The following is an 18,420-nucleotide window of genomic DNA, read 5'->3' as shown; positions in this document are numbered from 1 at the left end:
ACTCTAGGTGCATGGTTTGCGCCCGGCTGATGCACAAAAAGAACACCAGCAAAGACTATGATAAAAGAGATAATAATAATAATAATAATAATAATAATAATAATAATAATAATAATAATAATAATAATAATAAAACCGAAAACCGAAGTTGTCGGAAAGAACCTGCAATCGCTGTCACTAAGTCGAAAAACTGCAAATTTTAACTGAGAGCAAAAACCGCCAGGAAACGATCCCTCAATTACAGTTCTTCGAGATATTTTCCTGTATCCAACTTTGCGAGATTGGATGGTTTATGGTCTTCAAACGATAACATTAAAATTGATATCGGCGTCAATTCATCCTCCAAGGCGCAAGCAAACCATGAGCGATTTTCCTAAAGCGCGGTTTTTAAGCCTCAAAGACACTAATTTGTAACAGCAACTATTAGTCAGTAAATTCAATGCATTGTATGAACACTCACCACCTTCCCATTCTCTCTCTTCACACCTCGCTTAGAAGTGCCGGATTAGACTGGCTTATCCTTTGTGGCCAGTTGTCAGTCATAAGGTCCAAGAAGGTGTTGAATGTCACCAATCGTGTTGTTATTTGAGATTGAGTTTTCCGGCCCTGTCAAAATGCGTCGCACCTCTGAATATTGTTTAGTTGTTCAAGCTGTAATAACTTGGCAAGCGCCAAATAACTCGTTCGCTGAACAACTCGCGTCTGCCTTTCATACTACAACGTATTTAGGTCTAAATCACAAGATTTGCTCCAATAACTTACGTCGAAAGCACTGTACTATTGTAAGATCCAAGCTGCTGTTTGTAATCACTAATCAGCCCCGAGGACACTCACAGTAATGAAAGTGTTACTTCATAACAAGGAGCTATGGGAGAAGTTCAAGGAGCACCAGACCGAAATGATTGTTACAAAGGAGGGAAGGTATGCTTTGTATTCTCACACGGTCCATAAGTAAGAATATTACTACTTCAAAAACTCTTATTTACTTATTCAAAATCTGAAAGAACTCAAATCAGTCAAATCCAGAGCCGAAGTCACGCGCACTTTCATATGGAAGTGGTCGAAGTGGGAAATTTGTGGCTAATGGTTACGCGGTTTCTTTCTAGTCGTACTTCAGTCTGTTAATCACATCGAGGAGTGCTATTCACTTAATAAGCAAAGGTCAATGATTTTCAGTCGAAAAATTCAACTTAAATGAAAAAAAACTCTCGTCTAAAGTCGGTTTTGTTGGACTGCCTCAAAGTCTTCATATGTTCAGTGATGACAGATGTGACCAAGGTTCAAAAACTGTCTGTTTGTCAGTCATTGTGACATCTGCCATCAATTCGCGTGATGTGCGAAAAATTATTCTCAAGCCATAAATAGCTGTGGTCACAAAACACACTTTTTACCCACGAAAAATGAAAACATTGTCGTTTATTGACCGCTGTCATTCATACATATGTGTACAAATTAAAAAGGTTTACGTTCAATGAATGGCGTATTGAATGCACGACCTCGCTCCCGAGTCAAACACTTCAACATTTGATTTTGACCATTCCGGAATTTTAGTTCTCATTATTGATAACTAATGACGTGATGGCACATAAATAAACGACATCTGGTTTTGAAATCTCATAAAATTTGAGAAAAGGTGCTTTGTCTTACGCGGATCGTCTGCGCGGTGATATCAATCAACAGACTGTTGGTTGTGGGGTTGTGGTGTTTATAAACCATCCCCTTTTTAATCGTCGAGAAAGCTTGTTCCCCGAGCTTGATTTTCCTTGGTCCTCTAATAACTTTTTCTATAAGCGAGGAACGTGCGTCGAGAATCTCATAGTCGTTTTGTTTGTTTTTAAAGTGTTAGACTCTGCTCGCAGGGTAGAACTTTTGCGTAGTAGCTAAAGAACATTAAGCTGCAGATGTGATAAATAACATAACTCGGTCAAAACCATTTTTGCTTGTGTATGTGTGTGGGGGGTAGGGGTGGGGATTTAAATGTCGAAAGACAAATGAGCCTTGATTTACCAGATTACTGTGTGAAGCCTAGAAAGTTCCTCTCGACCTTATGGGTACTTAATCTCGCTAATTTGCCAGGGTGAGACAATATTTCGTGGGGGTGTGTTTGCGCAATTTAATAGGAAAATATGAAAAATGGGCATTAAATTTCACAAGGCGTTTTATTCCTGAATCTTTAATTTTTCACAATCGCGACAAAAGGAAAATTAAAGAACGGCACAATTAAGTACCATTAAGGTACCTGAAAAATTTCGCAACATTTTAACACTTTGAACACCACTCAGTTAAAATAAAGCATCGTTAACTGAGACTTTAAATGCTTTTCAACGTAACACCGTGTAGTTGAAAAGCTGTTTCATTACGGTTCGTAGCATTTTTGTCACATTTGTGTCAACCTTTTCTTCTTAATTACTCAGTCTTTTAATAGAGGTTACGTAACTACATTTTATTATACACTATGAATATTTGTATAAATATCGACGTATAGACTTTTTTGGCTATCTCGCCTTTTCGTTTCTCGTCTTTGTTTTTTCTCTCGCGCTGATCCATTGTGTCCATTAGGCACCCAGCAAGAGTCACACTCCATTTATGTCGTTGTGTTTTCATTCGCGATTTGCGCGCTGTGCGAAGGGTAGTAATGAATTGTCTCTATCCTCTTTTTGTAAGCTTTTTATTAGCACTGTCTGTGTCAAGATGATAATCACTTTTCGTGCATTTAGCACAAGGTAGAGAAAACACCTTTCTGGTCTTGTGATTATTTATGCTTAACGTTGATTAATCAATTCGAGTTTTGAGCAGGTCCAGTGAAGGTCCAGTTTAACTTATTTTCTACACATTTGCCTATCGAAATCGCGAAAGTAAAACTACACGAAATCAGTACTATCTCGCCAAATTCGCGAAATTAATCACAGGGGAATCTCGATATAACGAACCTCTATAGAACAAGGTTCTCGGAATAACGAACAATTTTCTTTACCCCAGTTATAGAAAAAGAAAAAAAGAACCTCGATATAATGAAACTTCGTTTTAGCATACGTGTTTTGCCAGTCCCTTGGTCCTTCGTTATATCGAGGTTCCACTGCATTCCCGAAAAAAATGAAGCGGTATCTGAGTATGATATGAAGAATTATGGAAATCGAGGGGAGCATCTGCAGTTGATACCCATCAAGAGCGTTTCTTCCAAAACTTTTTTGAAGCTTTGCACTACAAAGCCACCGAGCTGCTACCCTTGCGTTACGTCATTCGTCCAAAAATTCATCCTTGCCTAACATTATCCTGACGTCATTCGTCCAATTATTTTCCTATTATTGGACAACTAACTTTGATCTTTAAAATTCTATCAACGGTAGTGCTTTATGAAAACTTAGCCGGGGGTTTAAGGCCAAACAGATTTGGCTAAATCATTTTGAAAGAATGATAATTGCTTGTCTCCTGTTTCAGGCGAATGTGTCCAATGGTTTCATTGACATTCGAAGATCTTAACCCAAATAAAGTGTACGCTGTAATGGTAGACTTCGTGTTTGCAGATAATTACAAATACTGCTTTGATACGTCCTTAAATTGTTGGGTCCCTTGGGGCGTGATTCATGAGGAAGCTTTTTCCAGAATGTACCTTCACCCGAAAACGCCTACAACTGGTGCTATTCTTATGAAAAACGGGCTTGGTTTTGGAAAGCTGAAATTAACTAACAGTGAGAAGACGGCTTGGAGTTCTAATCAAGTAAGTTACTGCTGTCTAGAATAGCTTTCAAGCCAAGAGGAAAAGTTCTCAACATCAGTGGCTTCACAGCTCAGTTGGTTAGAGCATCGCACGGGTATCGCGAGGATACGGGTTCAAATTCCCTTGAAGTCCTGAATTTTTTTCAGGCTTCTACAGGAATTTGAAGTCATATAATAAACACCTTATTAGCCTCGTTTTTTCGGTCCGTACTGTAAATTAAGGATCCTTTTTTTTCCATCGATTTACCTGTCTCCTGCAGTTCTTCTATGATTTCTTTCATATACGTCTGTCACAAAAGAAACAATACAACCAAACAATAAAACCCCCAGGAGAACTCTATTTTTTGGTTCCTTTGATTCTTTTGTGATGTCAGTACCTGCAGAAAGACCCTAATTTTCCCTGTCAAATTCCTGTAGTTGGAACCTCAACCACGACCGCAACCGATTTTTGTGGTGACGGTTTTATAATTTTCAACTATTTTTAACCTCCCGTAGGCGACCAAGAGAGAATAATCGGACAGAGAGGGAATCTTATGGGAGTTTCACTTAAGTTATTTTTGAGAGGTTGTATTTAAACGGAAGCATAATTCCTGAGACGTCCGCAGAATTTTAAAGGAGTTTGAAACGTCATCAAGTCCACTCGTGACCGCCACAAAGTTAAAAATGCAGAATAAAGAATGCAGAATATTGTAATGGCGACTGTTGAATTCAGTCTTGACAAAACACTGAATAAAAATTTGCGAACCTTTCCGGAAACCAATTTCCGATTAATTTCAAGCGTTAAAGTGGTGTAAAAATAACTTCGATGAAATCCACATATCTTTTCTATACCGCCATTATTCTCTCTTGGGCGACCAATTGACGCTAGTGTGATCCTTATGTTCGCAAAATGAACTACGCTATTAAGAGTATGCGAAGACGATTTAGTGAGAACGTTGAACTACACATATCGTGACTTGCGGTTAGAAACTGCATGTAATAATATTTTTATCAAATTTAAGATGCCTCGGGACCCCTTCTCGAAAGAGAATCATATAGTTTAATTCTCCTAAGCGAACACCCCCCCCCCCCCCTCCCCGTAGGCGACCACTAAATGTTTGCATTTTGGGTGGTAACTTACGGGAGGTTGGACTGTATATCATTCATGAGTACCTTTTTTCTCAGGTGATACTATTGTACACGATGCGTCGTTATTTCCCGCGAATTCACGTGATAGAAAGTCAAGATGGTACTTCCTTCGACTACAAGTTAAGGACGGAGTTTTGCTTCCCTGAAACTGACTTTATTGCCGTGTCGGCATACAGAAATAAAGAGGTATGCTACTTTAATCCCACAATACCCTGCGAGTAGTGGTTTCTTCAGGCTGGACGTCACGCTACGAAGGGAGAGAAACCACTTGCTTTTAGATCGAGCCGCCGTCCAGTGCCAAGAACGAGTAAATTAACTTTGAGCAGGTTAAACCTTACGCTTATAACTGCTGCCTTAACGCGAGCGTGCTGAGAATTTGCGGTTTTTTAGACTTTATTGCGATTATTCCTTACCACTCACTTTGTCAAATTTAGGCGAACCCATCCTCGGAGACCCAGGGGCAGTTAGTCGGGTCGATAAAATGTTCGTGGTGAAAGTTTACTGTAAGATCGAGACGAGCCCCTGGGCACTTACTCTTACCGAACCAGTTCCAGAATTCAGGGCGGAAAAACGTTCTGCGCAAGCTTCTGCGCATCCCTTATCGCAGGCTCAAGGCGGGCTTTTCTGTGTGTTGACTGTGCTGACTGTGTTTGTTTGTTGCTGGAGTTCTGAGTGAAATCCACGAGGTGCGAACGTTCGCTCCTTGTAAAGCATTTTTAATTGACATGTTTGCTTTTTTTCCGTCGCTTGAAAATTACTTTGGATTCAGAACAACCAATGTTAAAGGAAAAACGGATCACTCCGTCAGTTTCCAGTGGAATAAAAGGTTTTGAACATTTTTAAAGAGGCGAGTATTTTTTTGTATTGTGCATCCCGGATTAATTTGTGAGTTGATTTCGCCGGGTTAAATTAAGACCCGTTCGTATTCTGTTATTAGTAGTTACGGTTACTTTTTTTACACGCCCAGATTTATTACCTTGCAGAACCAGCTTTATCTTTGTCTTCAGTCAAAGAACCATATTGCTTTTATAACGCATCAGAATGAACAAACTTGTGCGCTTATTTTAACTTTCTCGGAAATAGAAGGCCAGCAAGCTTACTCAGGATCATTTTTCTGTTGCTCATGTAATAGTAGCCAGAGTTTTTTTCATTTTTCATTACACAGTTTTGTTTCCCAGTGCACTGTGAAAGTTTTTGTTCTTTATAAAAATAACTTTCTGTACGCAAATTGTCCTTTTCACTCAGATAGAGAACGACAACTGCCGGCAGTGACTTCAAAACAATTGACTCTTTGCCCGTAAGCAATTGCTGCAGCTTGATTTGACTGAGGCGAGCAAAGCAAACCCTTATGTGCAATTTTCTGTATTTTCTAATGATCGGCTGAGTTTAATTTGCTTAAACGAAGACCCTCGCATGGACCAGTTAAGCTTAAAATAGCTAAATGGTTAATCATGACTTGGCTGCCAAGTTGCCACTGATCTTTTGCTTTTAAGATGTTTAGGTAGATTGTTTTCGTACAGAAAATTCACTTCTTCATTATCAGCAAGAAGTTTTTGAAATAATGTAACTTTGACTTTGTTTGAAGGAAATCCTATTTACGCGTAGGTTTTTGACAGATGTTATGCGTGTTCAACTTAACAACACAAAGTAAAATTTATATATCTGCGAGAAACGAGCAAGATTAAAAAAAAAACAGTTGCTTTGAAACCGATTTTTGGGAAGATTTTACTAGATAAAGATTAACCTTTTACCTGCCCACATATCAACGCAATAACTTCTATATTGAGGATTTTGTTTATATTTTAGTGATCTGCGAAACTACGAGTGTCCGATCGAGCGTGGGTTTTAAAATATCAGCTCGAGTGCGACAAAGTTCAGTGACTTCAAACACATTGTGGGCAAGCGTTATTTTCTTTGGGCAAATTACTGTCCAAAGATATGTTGTTTTTGTGTCCACAGTGGAGCTCCGGACCTTATATATCCAGGAACTTCCTTATATGAACACATTTTGTGAAATCATCTTGAAAAAAATCGGACCTACGCATGCACATTTCCGGTACAACGCAAGGAAATTAATGTCGTTAAAGTCCGTTTTATTATGAGGTATTCTTCGAGAAAATTAAGTAACGACAAGGTTATAACCACAGCTTGCAACTTTTGAAGACAAATTGCCTGTTCTTTCCAGGTTATGAGTGGAAACATTTTATTTTTAGGCAATAAAATGTTTGAAATCCCGCCATTTTTTCAAACCCGACCAGGGGATCTGGGCAAAAAAGTTCACGCATGCTCATTACGTTTTTCCGCCCTGAAGTTCCAGAAGCGTTTGAATTGCCTGCTTCTGATTGGCCAGAAAAATTTTTTTCTGGCCAATCAGCGAAGAGAAGCTGCCGGGTGACTATCGTGTTTTCTTACACGACGTAGTTTTCCTCATCGATCGCCATAGTTGCGTAGCGCGTTCAACGAAGGAAGTTTCCCGACGAAAGTTTCAGAACAAAATGTTAACAACCCGCAAAAATTACAACCTTTAGCACGGCTACAAGAAACAAACACTCTCCGATGAATTTTGAGGGCGGATCTTTCCAAGGTATTGTAAATTTTTATTGCCGATGCGATACGCGATGCATGACTTTCACTTTCCACACCTTAATTTGTTCACATTGTCTAGTATACATCACCAAGCTTACATTTTAGATGTCCATGTTCGTTGCACGACTTCTGAAACTTTCTACAGCGTGAAAATTTCCGTTGCACGGGCCACGCAACTACGTCGATTGATCGTGGGAAATGCCGGCTAATTGCAGTGCCTTCTTCTTGCTTTCGCTCCAAACTCCTTTCGAAACTTTTAAGCTTAAAAGCTTACAGCAGTTGACCGTACGAATTCTGCCGAAGTTGATAGTAGTGTTAACTTTAGATTCGAGGGAGACCTCCAGCAAGCGCTTGAAGAATTAGAAGGCTTGTCTTTGTTTCCTGTGGTACAGTGGTACAGTTCAAAGCGAAGCAAAGATTTATTATTGAGAAGATTGTGGAAAGAAGAGACGTTTTTGGGCAATAATAGAAGAGTCTAACCTTCCAAATGTTGCCTGTGAGCTAGGGGGTTTAAAAATCGTTAGATGCTAAAGGTTATGAATTCCCTAGTAATCCATTGGTCATAGTGATTTCACCTCTCATGTCAATTGTTGTGGACCAGGTTAAGTACTCGAGGTCACTAACAATTCAGGCCGCTTTCTTAGGGGAAAGCAAAACAAAAGATCAGAAATATTGAATGGATAGGGAGCGTTTTCTTTGTTGTATGGAAGCCTGGAATCATTAACTGGGGGACAAGAAATTCAGGGCAATGTTCTTTAAGGAGTTTTACCAGAAGAATCCTGTTGCAGGTACATACAGCTGTTCATTGGTAAGTATGCTGATTTGTTTACTAGGAAGGTTGCTACACTGAATTCATTGTGGGGAGTTCTGAAGGGGTAAAATGGGATGTTGTTGCTCTGGAAAAATGGGATTTAAGTCACTGGCAGGGGGATTCTATCACTGAGAATGTGAAAAATGTAATGGGAATTGAGGGTTAAACAGTTTCAATGGGATTGATATCCCCCCTTCAGGACCCTCATTATACTTAACAGTAGATCTGGCTTTTATTCAAGGATGCTCAGTAATCTTATGTCTAAAAGCTGACAGACTTTTCACAAGAATTATCTTTTTTTTTTTGTCACCATTTATTGACAATTGAAAGGTGTTGAAGTAAGCCTTGCGACTGCTTAATTAAGATAATAGTGCAATTGAACATTTACATATGGAAAAACACCCCATAATACAGAACTACAGATGCCATTACATTAATTTTATTTTTAAGCCGTTGAGATTTTTTTTTTTACTTTTTTATTGGAGTTCACATGTCTACTTATAATACTGCTTGAGTTATGTATATACTAGGGAGCTGTAATATTTTATTTTATTTTAATTTGTTGATTCTTTCTGTCCCAAAGGGTTTGTTTTACTAGGTGGCCAACAAGTATACTTGAGTATATTATTTGAAAACTGTCTAGAAAAATGGGGTGTGCATTATATTCGGGTGCACATTATACACAAGTAAATATGGTATACCTACATATAACATACAAAAACTGTTTTCCAACACTCTCTGGAAAAAAGGGAACTGTGCTGAAATTGCCTCTTACTGTTTTCGATAATTCTAAAAGTCTTTCTTCTTTTAGATTTCATTAAGCGTACAACCTGTAGAAGAGAAAAAACTCCTTTCTTTTTTGATGATAGTAATGAAAACAGAATCATTCCAAGCCACTTATGTTGCGACATCAGTGCCAAAGACTGTTAGTCTCCTTAAAGAAACTCAATGATCTGTGACAGGAATTTCAAGAATCAAATCTTCACTGCTTGTATTCTAGAATTTGTATTCTCTGATTGTCTTCTACACCAAACAATAATTGATAGTTGTAATAAGTTATGTTCTGTGGAAAGTATTTTAAAAACACTGTGTGGAATGGTGACCATGCGATGAAGATTTGTACCCTTCTGAAGAGGGTGTTTAAAGATTTAAAAATAATTATCAATGAAGAATATTATTGTCAGATGAGGAGAATTATGACAGGGAAGTTATGAAATATCAAACAAATGCACCAAAGGAAAATTGTTAATATTGCAGCATTATTTTTTCAAAATAAGTCCAATCTTGTACCATCAATTCCAAGGGAGTTAAAACAATGGCACTGTGGATGTGTTTGAGGGGGTCAGTAAGGGGAAACATCAAGCCAATCATAGATAAATAGTTTGGCAAAAAACCACATATCATGTGAAATTTCTTTTATACATGTATCTTAAAATTAAAATTCATTTCTACCACATTAGCCAAAATTCTAATCACAGTGAATAGAAGATTAACCCAGGTTCTCTTATGCGGTTTAGTAAGCCAGAGATCCAGGTCCTTGAAATCAAGAGCTGAAGTTGGATCTTTGGAAAGAGTCCCTATTGCTTGGTCTCTTCTCCCTCGAATTTCCTTAAGAGCGTTCACTTCTTGTAAAGTTTTAGTGACTACAAAAATATCTATATAGACATCCCACCCTTCCACGATTTCTCAACTCTGTACCTACACGTGTCACACACTGCGCGTTTATTACCCTCCAAAACTTTCACACCAACCACTTTCAAACATTTTCGCAAACTCACCTTTATTTTTTTTTCCTTCACTTATCCGTAAAAATAAAACCGCACAACCTGCAACAATAGACCTCACCTAACAAGTCAGGATTCAGCACATAACCGGACCGAGATTTCGAGCTAAACACAACGGCTGTATTTAAAATACGTACAGTAAGGGATCGAGTTTGGCGCGAAAGCAAGAAGGTGCGTGCACTGCAGCAAGCCAGCAATTCCCACGATCAATCGACGTAGTTGCGTGGCCCGTGCAACGGAAATTTTCACGCTGTAGAAAGTTTCAGAAGTCGTGCAACGAACATGGACATCTAAAATGTAAGCCTGGTGTTGTATACTAGACAAGGTGAACAAATTAAGGTGTGGAAAGTGAAAGTCATGCATCGCGTATCGTATCAGCAATAAAAATTTACGATACCTTGGAAAGATCCGCCCTCAAAATTCATCGGAGAGTGTTTGTTTCTTGTAGCCGTGCTAAAGGTTGTAATTTTTGCGGGTTGTCAACATTTTGTTCTGAAACTTTCGTCGGGAAACTTCCTTCGTTGAACGCGCTACGCAACTATGGCGATCGATGAGTAAAACTACGTCGTGTAAGAAAACACGATAGTCACCCGGCAGCTTCTCTTCGCTGATTGGCCAGAAAAAAATTTTTCTGGCCAATCAGAAGCAGGCAATTCAAACGATTCTGGAACTGGTTCGGTAAGAGTAAGTGCCCAGGGGCTCGTCTCGATCTTACAGTAAACTTTCACCACGAACATTTTATCGACCCGACTAACTGCCCCTGGGTCTCCGAGGATGAGGCGAACCAAGCTGGAGTTGTATTCATAGGGAGCATATCCAGGCTCAGAAAGAGAAATAAAATTTCGTCGTTTCTTGTCTGCGTTCTCCACAAAACGCGAAATTAGGCATTTTCACGTCGTAGTCGTGCAAAAACGGTAACGAAAAGTACAAAAAAGTGTCATGCACGTTTCCTTATTAAACCTATTGTTTTCTTCTGACGTTCTCGTTGCCGTCGCGTCGTTGTATCTAAGAGTCCCTAATGTTTCTTTCAAAAGAAGGAAAAGTGATGTCATTTGACATTTTGTCGTAGGCCGCGTCACGTGAAAGCGCATGCTCGATGGAAAACCAAACCGTTGCTCGAGGTGGTTTCTCTCCCTTCTTAGCGTACGGTCCGGCCTGGAGAAACCACTACTTACTCACAGGATAATCCTACACCTGTGAAACGAAGTGATCTCTTTGGACAGGGGAATCTTTGCTGATGCCAGTGTTTACTTTCTGTTTATGACCATATGGGTTGACCCATACCGTATACACAAATATGCTATTTCTGAATTATGTTTAGCCTTTAACGAAACTAATCTTTGTTTTTGTTATTTTTCCCTAAGATTACTAGACTCAAAATAAACACCAATCCTTTTGCTACTGCTTTTAGAAAAAATGGAGTCCATGGGCAAGCCAAACGGTAAGTTCAGATACTAAAATTTTTTTAAATTACTTTGCTTACCAACGACTCTTCTCAACGGCAAGAGACATTCCATTTTTTTATTGTGGCAGTAGAGATTTTTTTTCGCAATGGTACGTTCGGTATATGGTACGGTACATTTGGTATGTCTTTTTTCGCATTTTGATGGGTTTTTTGTGCGTAATTAAGCAGAGGGTCCGAGGGCATGCTTCCCGAGAAAATATGAACTTTCTGAATATCACAAATGCCGGGTTTTGGCATTCTGGTAGGTTGTTTGCGTTATCACAGATGCTGTCATTGCAAAACTAGAGAGAATTTTTTTGGTGACCCCCCCTTTTTACCCAATGTGTTTTGCCTGCCCCCCACCCTTGAAGCCAATTTTTTTGGCATGCCCCTCCCCCTTAAAACCCATCAGCCCCCTCTACCTGATAAAAAAGAAACGGTCCCTAGTACGCGAGAATCGTTTAAAATATGTGACAATATGACCAAATTTTCAAAAAAGTATGCTCTTGCCAGGCAGATTCGCTCAAGCCTCACAAATTCACAAAAAATAACATGGCACAATAACAGAATCATCTGGCTTAGCTTTACATAGCGGGAAGAAGAGCTGAAAATAAATTGACTCGTGTTAACTCGTGCGTGATTTTTTCTTTCCTGTGATAGGCGCCGCATGGAGTTTAGGAGCGGTTTGAATAACTGGAACAGCGACTTGAACGATGATGATACAAGCCTCGAAGAGAGTTCCAACAACGGCGACGATCTTGCAAACGGGCCCGAGCCAGCTGGCCCTATTCAAAATTATGACAAACGAGAGTTGGATGGAATACGTGCAGCGATACCTTTCCTAAAAGGTACCACACATGACTAAGCGATAAATACCTCTATAATATTAGCCGAGTTTTTGGTCCGTATTGTAAATTACAGACCGATAAATCGATGGAAAAAAACGAGGATCCGTAATTTACGGTACGGACCGAAAAAACGAGGAAAATGAGATGTTTTTTATATGCCTTCCTGTTTGGGGGACCGGAAACAAGTGCAGGACAAGTAGCCTGCGTAGTTGGCGGTTTTTTGGTGTGTTTTTTTTTTGTGGTTCGCAAAGCGCGCGAAAGCTGAACCGAGGTCGAAACAGAAAAAGATTGTTCAGCTTTTGCGCGGCTGAATCTGTTTCTTTACGAAAGAAAAAACACACCAAAAAAAAAAAAACCGCCCGCGCGCTACGCAGGCTACGGGACAAGCGATTTGGCAGTTATTTGACGGGCGTTAGAAAATGCAAGTTTTAATTGGCTCATGGAAAAAATAGCACATCATACAACTGCTTTCCATTGAAAGTAAAATCAAAATGCAAGTGCGACATGTTGAAAAAGTTTTTTCGGTCAAAACTAAGAGCACTTTACGTATTCGCTCGCCAATGTGACACTGGAGTCTTTTGAAAACCGGACTTTGAGTCTGGTTCAAAGTCGCTTCCTTCTTTCGTACGTTGGTCTTTGAAACAAAAATTCAAATGGCAAAGAAGCTTGTTAAGGTGATTATAGTTGAGGGTATGTTCATCATATTTGTCGAAGGAATCGCTCGTTTCTCTTAGGCAAAACGTCTCTAATCTCTGCCAGTACATGTTCGTCTGCGATAAAATTTTTCAAGTAACTCGCTGTAATCCTCTTCTTTGTTAAGATTACTATTTAGTTTCTTCATCGGTTTCGTTCAAAAATATACGCAGGTTAAAATGTTGAAGGACGAAGTCAACATCCAAGTCCTCAACGTTGACACACGTATTAAAACTTATTTGAACCTTTTTATATCGATAAAGAGACTTAAGTCCCTTTTACACCACTGAAAAAACCGGGTCCGGACCAATTTTTTTTTAGCCGTTTACACTGGTAACAATCAGGCTCACATGAAGAAGATGGTACGAAACGAAGATACGTTTACACAGCGCTTTCGAACAGCAAAAGGGGTCCAGACTCGTTGTTTTTTTGGTTTTGGGGCCATAGCCGCCTATGGCCCCAAAACCAAAAAAAGTGAGTCCAAACATGGTACCGAAGGTTTACACGGCAAAAGTATCTGGTCCGTACCACCTCAGTTTTTATGGGTCTGGACCCATTTTTGTCTGTAGTATAAATAGGGCTTTAGAGCTGCAAAATGAGTATTTGCTTTTGAAATTTTGGTCTGTGTAGCAAGTCACGGACCGCAAATTAATTAATCGCATGACGAAGACAGACTTAGCCATATAATAATAACTTTTATTCTCCAGACTCCCTTCAGTAAATCGGTGTATCTTTCAGCAGGTCAGTCAGTCAGTCAGTCGTGGTTTTTCAGTTCTTTCAGTAGTCGACTAGTTTGTTTGCCAGTCAATCAGCTTGTAAGTCGGCTAACCATTGACTGACGGTCAGTCAGTTTGTAGGCCACTTAGTCAGTTATTTACTGAGTCTAGTAGTCCGTCAGTCCACCAGTCCGCCACCCATCCATCCAGCCAACCAGTCAGCCAGCCAGTCAGTCAGTCAGTCAGCAGCCCGCTTGTCTGTCAGTCCGTCGTTCTGTTGTTACTCCGTCAGTCATTCGTTATGACAGTTAATCCCTCTTTGGTTGTTGTGCCTTTGATACCATCATACAAATTGCATAATGTTCTCAACTATGTTCTTTGACTGTTTTTTTTTTATCATTTTTAATAAATGTAGATCGACTTCGAAGAGACGTGTCATTCTTTGTTTACAATCCTATCTACAATGGGATGCCTAGCCAGGAAAAAGTGCCCAGCAAAACACAGGTAATGGCAAATCAACCCACTGAACAAATGCCTTATGGTAGTGAAGGAGAGGCGGAGTTAACTTGCGAAGAATCCACAGAATGGATGTGGGGATTTGACGAGCAAATGTCACTGAGATACTCCCCAGAGCGTCCTGAATTGGAAGCCTTTCTCCCTAAGAAGATAGACAATCTTAAAGGTGCAGATGAGGTGAACAATGAAACAAAACAGGGCAGCTGCGATGGTGATGCCAAAAAGAATGGAGATGGCGTCAATGTCTTTGTCCAAAGTACAGTCAGCAGAAGAAAAAAGTATCACCCGAGAAAACTGCAAAGGACGGACGACGTTACTCCAGCAGAAGGTGGCTCTTCAGCCAACGAAGAAAGGATTCAATCAAACGTCGATGTTCGGCCTGTTACTGAAGCAACAGAAGCAAACGTACTCCAAGCTCAATTACAAGACAATGACTGTAATGAAGATGATAAGGAAGAACAACTGCAGCCAGAAGTTGGCACCTCCCCGGATTGTCCAGAGGTTACATTGCCTCTGCTAGAAGCTGATAAGACACCTTGTTCTCAGGACAGTCAGTCAGTTCCTCAGCCATCTCAGAATCAAAACTTACATCTGTCGTCGCCTGGAGCAATAGCAGGTGTATCAGTTTCAAGTCAGGATGGTCCATATCTCCTGCTTGGAGAATCTGACGAGTCGTGTGAGAACGTGCCTTCTAATGCTTCTTCTTCAAAGCCAGAGAAAACAGTCGAGTCTTCTCTAACAGCACTGATTCAGATGTGCTCCGAGGCGGGCGAATCATCCCTTCCGGGGCCAGATCAGGACCAAAGGTGTATATCAACTGGTGTATCCACCTTTTGCCAGGTTTATTTACCGCAAGAATCCATATCATCGTCATCACCGTCCTTTTGCACCACTGTAGCAATAGACATTCAGTCAAGCAGACCTTCTAGTTATTCAAGTGGTGTCAACCTAGCAACAATTGCATCTGAAGTCGAAGAGAGAGTAATGCCTTCTTATACATCACTGTCTTCTCCATCAAGTGAACTCTCGACATCAGTAACCACAATGTCATCTTCCTTGCCGTTACCCCCAAAGTCAACTGCTGCATTCATTGATAACAATACGCTTCTTATCAGAAGCGAGGGTTTAGAGACGGTTTCAACAATCAATGGTCTATCCCAAGCTACGACTGCGATTGAAAGCATTGGTGACCAATCTCAATCCCTCTCAATTACCGACCGCGTTTGCTCGCCTGAGATTTCCAGAGCGCCAGCTTTGGGAAACAAACATCCAGAATATCGGCCCATTGCCCCTGCTCCACATCCGTCAAATTTAAGTCCCGACGTGCCTTCAGGGCATGTTTTTGAGGACAACGGATATTACCACGACAATGGATCTTATCCAATAATTATAGACAGTTTTTCACTGAACGACAGTATTCAATATTCCTTTGCTAAACAGCCTCAAGTCAATCTGTCATACTATCCAACTCCCCAACTGTATCAAACAGGACAAGCAAGTCATAACGTTCTCAATTCCATTAATAGCACTGCGGTAAAGCGTAGTCTTCCTCTAGAGAAATTCTACTCGTTTCCCGCACCAAACAGTGGAGACAAACATCAAGTTGTTCGCTCGCGATTTCAAGCAGGCCGTCACTACAAGACAACTCGGACTAACTTCAGCCGTCTGAGCCTGGAACCACTGTGTAGTGTAATTTATCCGCTGACAAGTTGTTCACGTCCGGTAACACATCAAAGATATATTCACCCTCTGGCGGAGGATGCATCCTGTTTTTCCAGAACGCGGGAATTGGGAGCTGGCTAATTATCACCTATCAACCGCTGGTCTCATGCACCACAGACGCATGCGTTTTGTCTAAAAGCCGCGAGTGTTTGAACAAAAGTTGCCAGTGAACTTCGGCCCTAGCGGAACTATAAACAAATCTATCATGTGCATCTTGACTCATGTATTTTCATGAAACAAAAATAATTCTTCATCGATCAACTTCAGACGCCATGTCTTTTTCTTCTCGACTGAAGTCTTCCTTGAACATCTTGACTGGCGTTCAGTCTCCGTCGTTGACTTATTATTTTTTCAAAATGAGAATTAGGGACAAAGTTACTGTTGAGTGTAGTCAGCACCGCATTTTCGTTTTCGAGACACAGTGTGTAATTAAAGCGAACACAGACGTGTTTCAGGACATAGAAGATCATTGTTTAAATAATAAACCTCAGTTCTTTATTTTCTTGAATGGTCCATCTACTATATTGAAATACCTTGCCTTCTACAAAATATGTCTCAAGTAGCGACAATTCGTACTTTGAGAGGTCAGCCGTCGTAGCTGGCAGTTTCGGTTGATTGCAGTAAAAAAACCTCCACGAGGCGAATTTCCCAAAAGGACAAGCGTAAAAAAAAGTCACGGGCCTCGAATGACGATTCGTTAACCGCGCCAAGAGAAACAGCTATCTACGTACCCAGGTTATCCGTGGTTTAATTGGCTAATCGCGGAGTAATAATCAATACATGCCTCTTCATTTCCTGTTAAACCTTTTTTTAGGCATTTCTTTTCTGCGATCGAAAAACTGAAACTATTTCTGTAGGACGAGGTAAATTAGGTATTAGGTAAGGAGTACTCGAACAGGGCGAATTATACGCACGCGTCGAAACGTAAACCGTGCAGTGGACGTTTTTTGACGTTGTCGTTGTCCTCGTCGTCGTTGTTGCTTAAGGATCCTATTTACACTATAATAAAAATAATAATAATAATTAAAATTTATAACGCGCCTTTTCCATGCAAATATGATCAAAAGCGCATGACAACACCTAAATGTTAAAAGAAAATAAAAGCTAAAATACACACCTGCGGGCGTGGAGATAAAGAGTTCCTCTTTTTTGGAGCTATCCGAAATGAACAAAAATTGACTCATTTAAATCTCCTCCAATAACATCCAACACCATTTAACAAAGTTTACCTGCTACATCCTCCAACGATTGGTGAAGTTGGACAAACCCTATTCCACAGTGCATAATTAAAGTGCATAACTATATGGGTGACATTTACCCTAGGCTATCCCTTCCGCGGAGCGAAGACTAAAATGATGACCTAGATAAATAAGGCCATGTTTCAGTACCCGGCCGCATTCGCGTTTTGGTGATTTGACATTGCTGTACCATCAAGTTTTGTTTCGTCAGGCTATAGCTTAAGCGAGGAAAAATATTTTAACACTTTTAAAACTGAAGTCAATGTTTATCTCAAGTTTTTGTGATGACGTTAGATTTTTGGAAATCAGAAGGAAGATGTTTTGGTCATGATCTGGCACTTGTAATCTGTTTGCTAGTCTTCTTAAGAGAGGTTTTTCTAAAATTTTATCCAACAATTCTTAACAAAACTCATTACTTAGTGAAGATCCTCTGTCTGTCACTCTCTCAAGCTGCCGGATGGGTAATTGAGAATTTGGAAGATATGTAAATTACTATACATTACGATTGGCTTACAGAATACTCCCCGTTAAATAATTTCAAGGTTGGAGTATTTTGTGCTACATATATTGATATGACACTGATATTTCGAAGGGTCGATTAATTGTCACCGAAAGGAAGGAAGGAAGGAAGGAAAAGAGAAAAGTTGCTACGTGATGTATGGTGTGCCATTTTGTGTATTGTATTAACCGCACATATCATATCCTCTTCAAATGGGAAATCATTTTTGCGTTCAACCCACAATATCGATCAAAACTAGTTCAAAAAGAACGCTTTTGCACTTCAAATACTAAAACTGACATCGTTTATGATAGTTCCTATTTATATTCACGACTAACAGACGGGAATGGGTGTGCAACTCGAACTGTGGGGCCTGAGTGTTTAATGCCGTCCAAATAAGATACAAAGTTCAATATCACAACTAAAGAATGGTATACAAATATTCCTTAATAAAGTCACTCAGGCTAAACTATTCACGTGCGACGCCTGATAAGATAACCCAAGAACCCAATGGAAAAATTTGGGAACGTATTCCCCAACTGATGCGGTCTCACAACCTCTGGGGGTTAAAGGTAAAAAATCAATCGATAGATGAATAAAGTAGGATATAAAAATAAAAGTTGATAAATACATTACAACTGTCAAAACCTTATTTACCTAATAACAAAAGAGTCCATTAACGCCTTAGCGGCTCACGTGCGTTCATACCAATAGGAAA

At 39.9% G+C, this 18,420-nt stretch overlaps 1 protein-coding gene across 1 annotated transcript; it reads left to right on the top strand.

Annotated features, from left to right (window-relative positions):
- The first annotated feature begins 631 nt into the window (after positions 1-631).
- LOC140952369 (uncharacterized) lies at positions 632-16,398 on the top strand. The gene is made up of 6 exons (XM_073401789.1): positions 632-921; positions 3,439-3,718; positions 4,882-5,031; positions 11,391-11,467; positions 12,131-12,318; positions 14,143-16,398. Exons 1-6 carry the CDS (start codon positions 839-841, stop codon positions 16,044-16,046), a joined length of 2,682 nt encoding a protein of 893 aa, XP_073257890.1. The 5' UTR covers positions 632-838; the 3' UTR covers positions 16,047-16,398.
- The last annotated feature ends 2,022 nt before the right edge of the window (positions 16,399-18,420 follow it).

Source organism: Porites lutea, chromosome 11, assembly GCF_958299795.1.
Source record: "Porites lutea chromosome 11, jaPorLute2.1, whole genome shotgun sequence".
Classification (NCBI taxonomy): domain Eukaryota; kingdom Metazoa; phylum Cnidaria; class Anthozoa; order Scleractinia; family Poritidae; genus Porites; species Porites lutea.
The sequence above is the reverse complement of the archived record's forward strand: the minus strand, read 5'-3'. Positions and strand labels throughout refer to the sequence as shown.

Excerpts from the sequence above, each read along its gene's own strand:
- LOC140952369 (XM_073401789.1), top strand. The coding sequence starts at position 839 with ATGAAAGTGTTACTTCATAACAAGGAGCTATGGGAGAAGTTCAAGGAG. Across the intron at positions 3,719-4,881 it reads CGGCTTGGAGTTCTAATCAA|GTGATACTATTGTACACGAT; the intron begins GTAAGTTACTGC and ends CTTTTTTCTCAG. Across the intron at positions 11,468-12,130 it reads GTCCATGGGCAAGCCAAACG|GCGCCGCATGGAGTTTAGGA; the intron begins GTAAGTTCAGAT and ends TTCCTGTGATAG.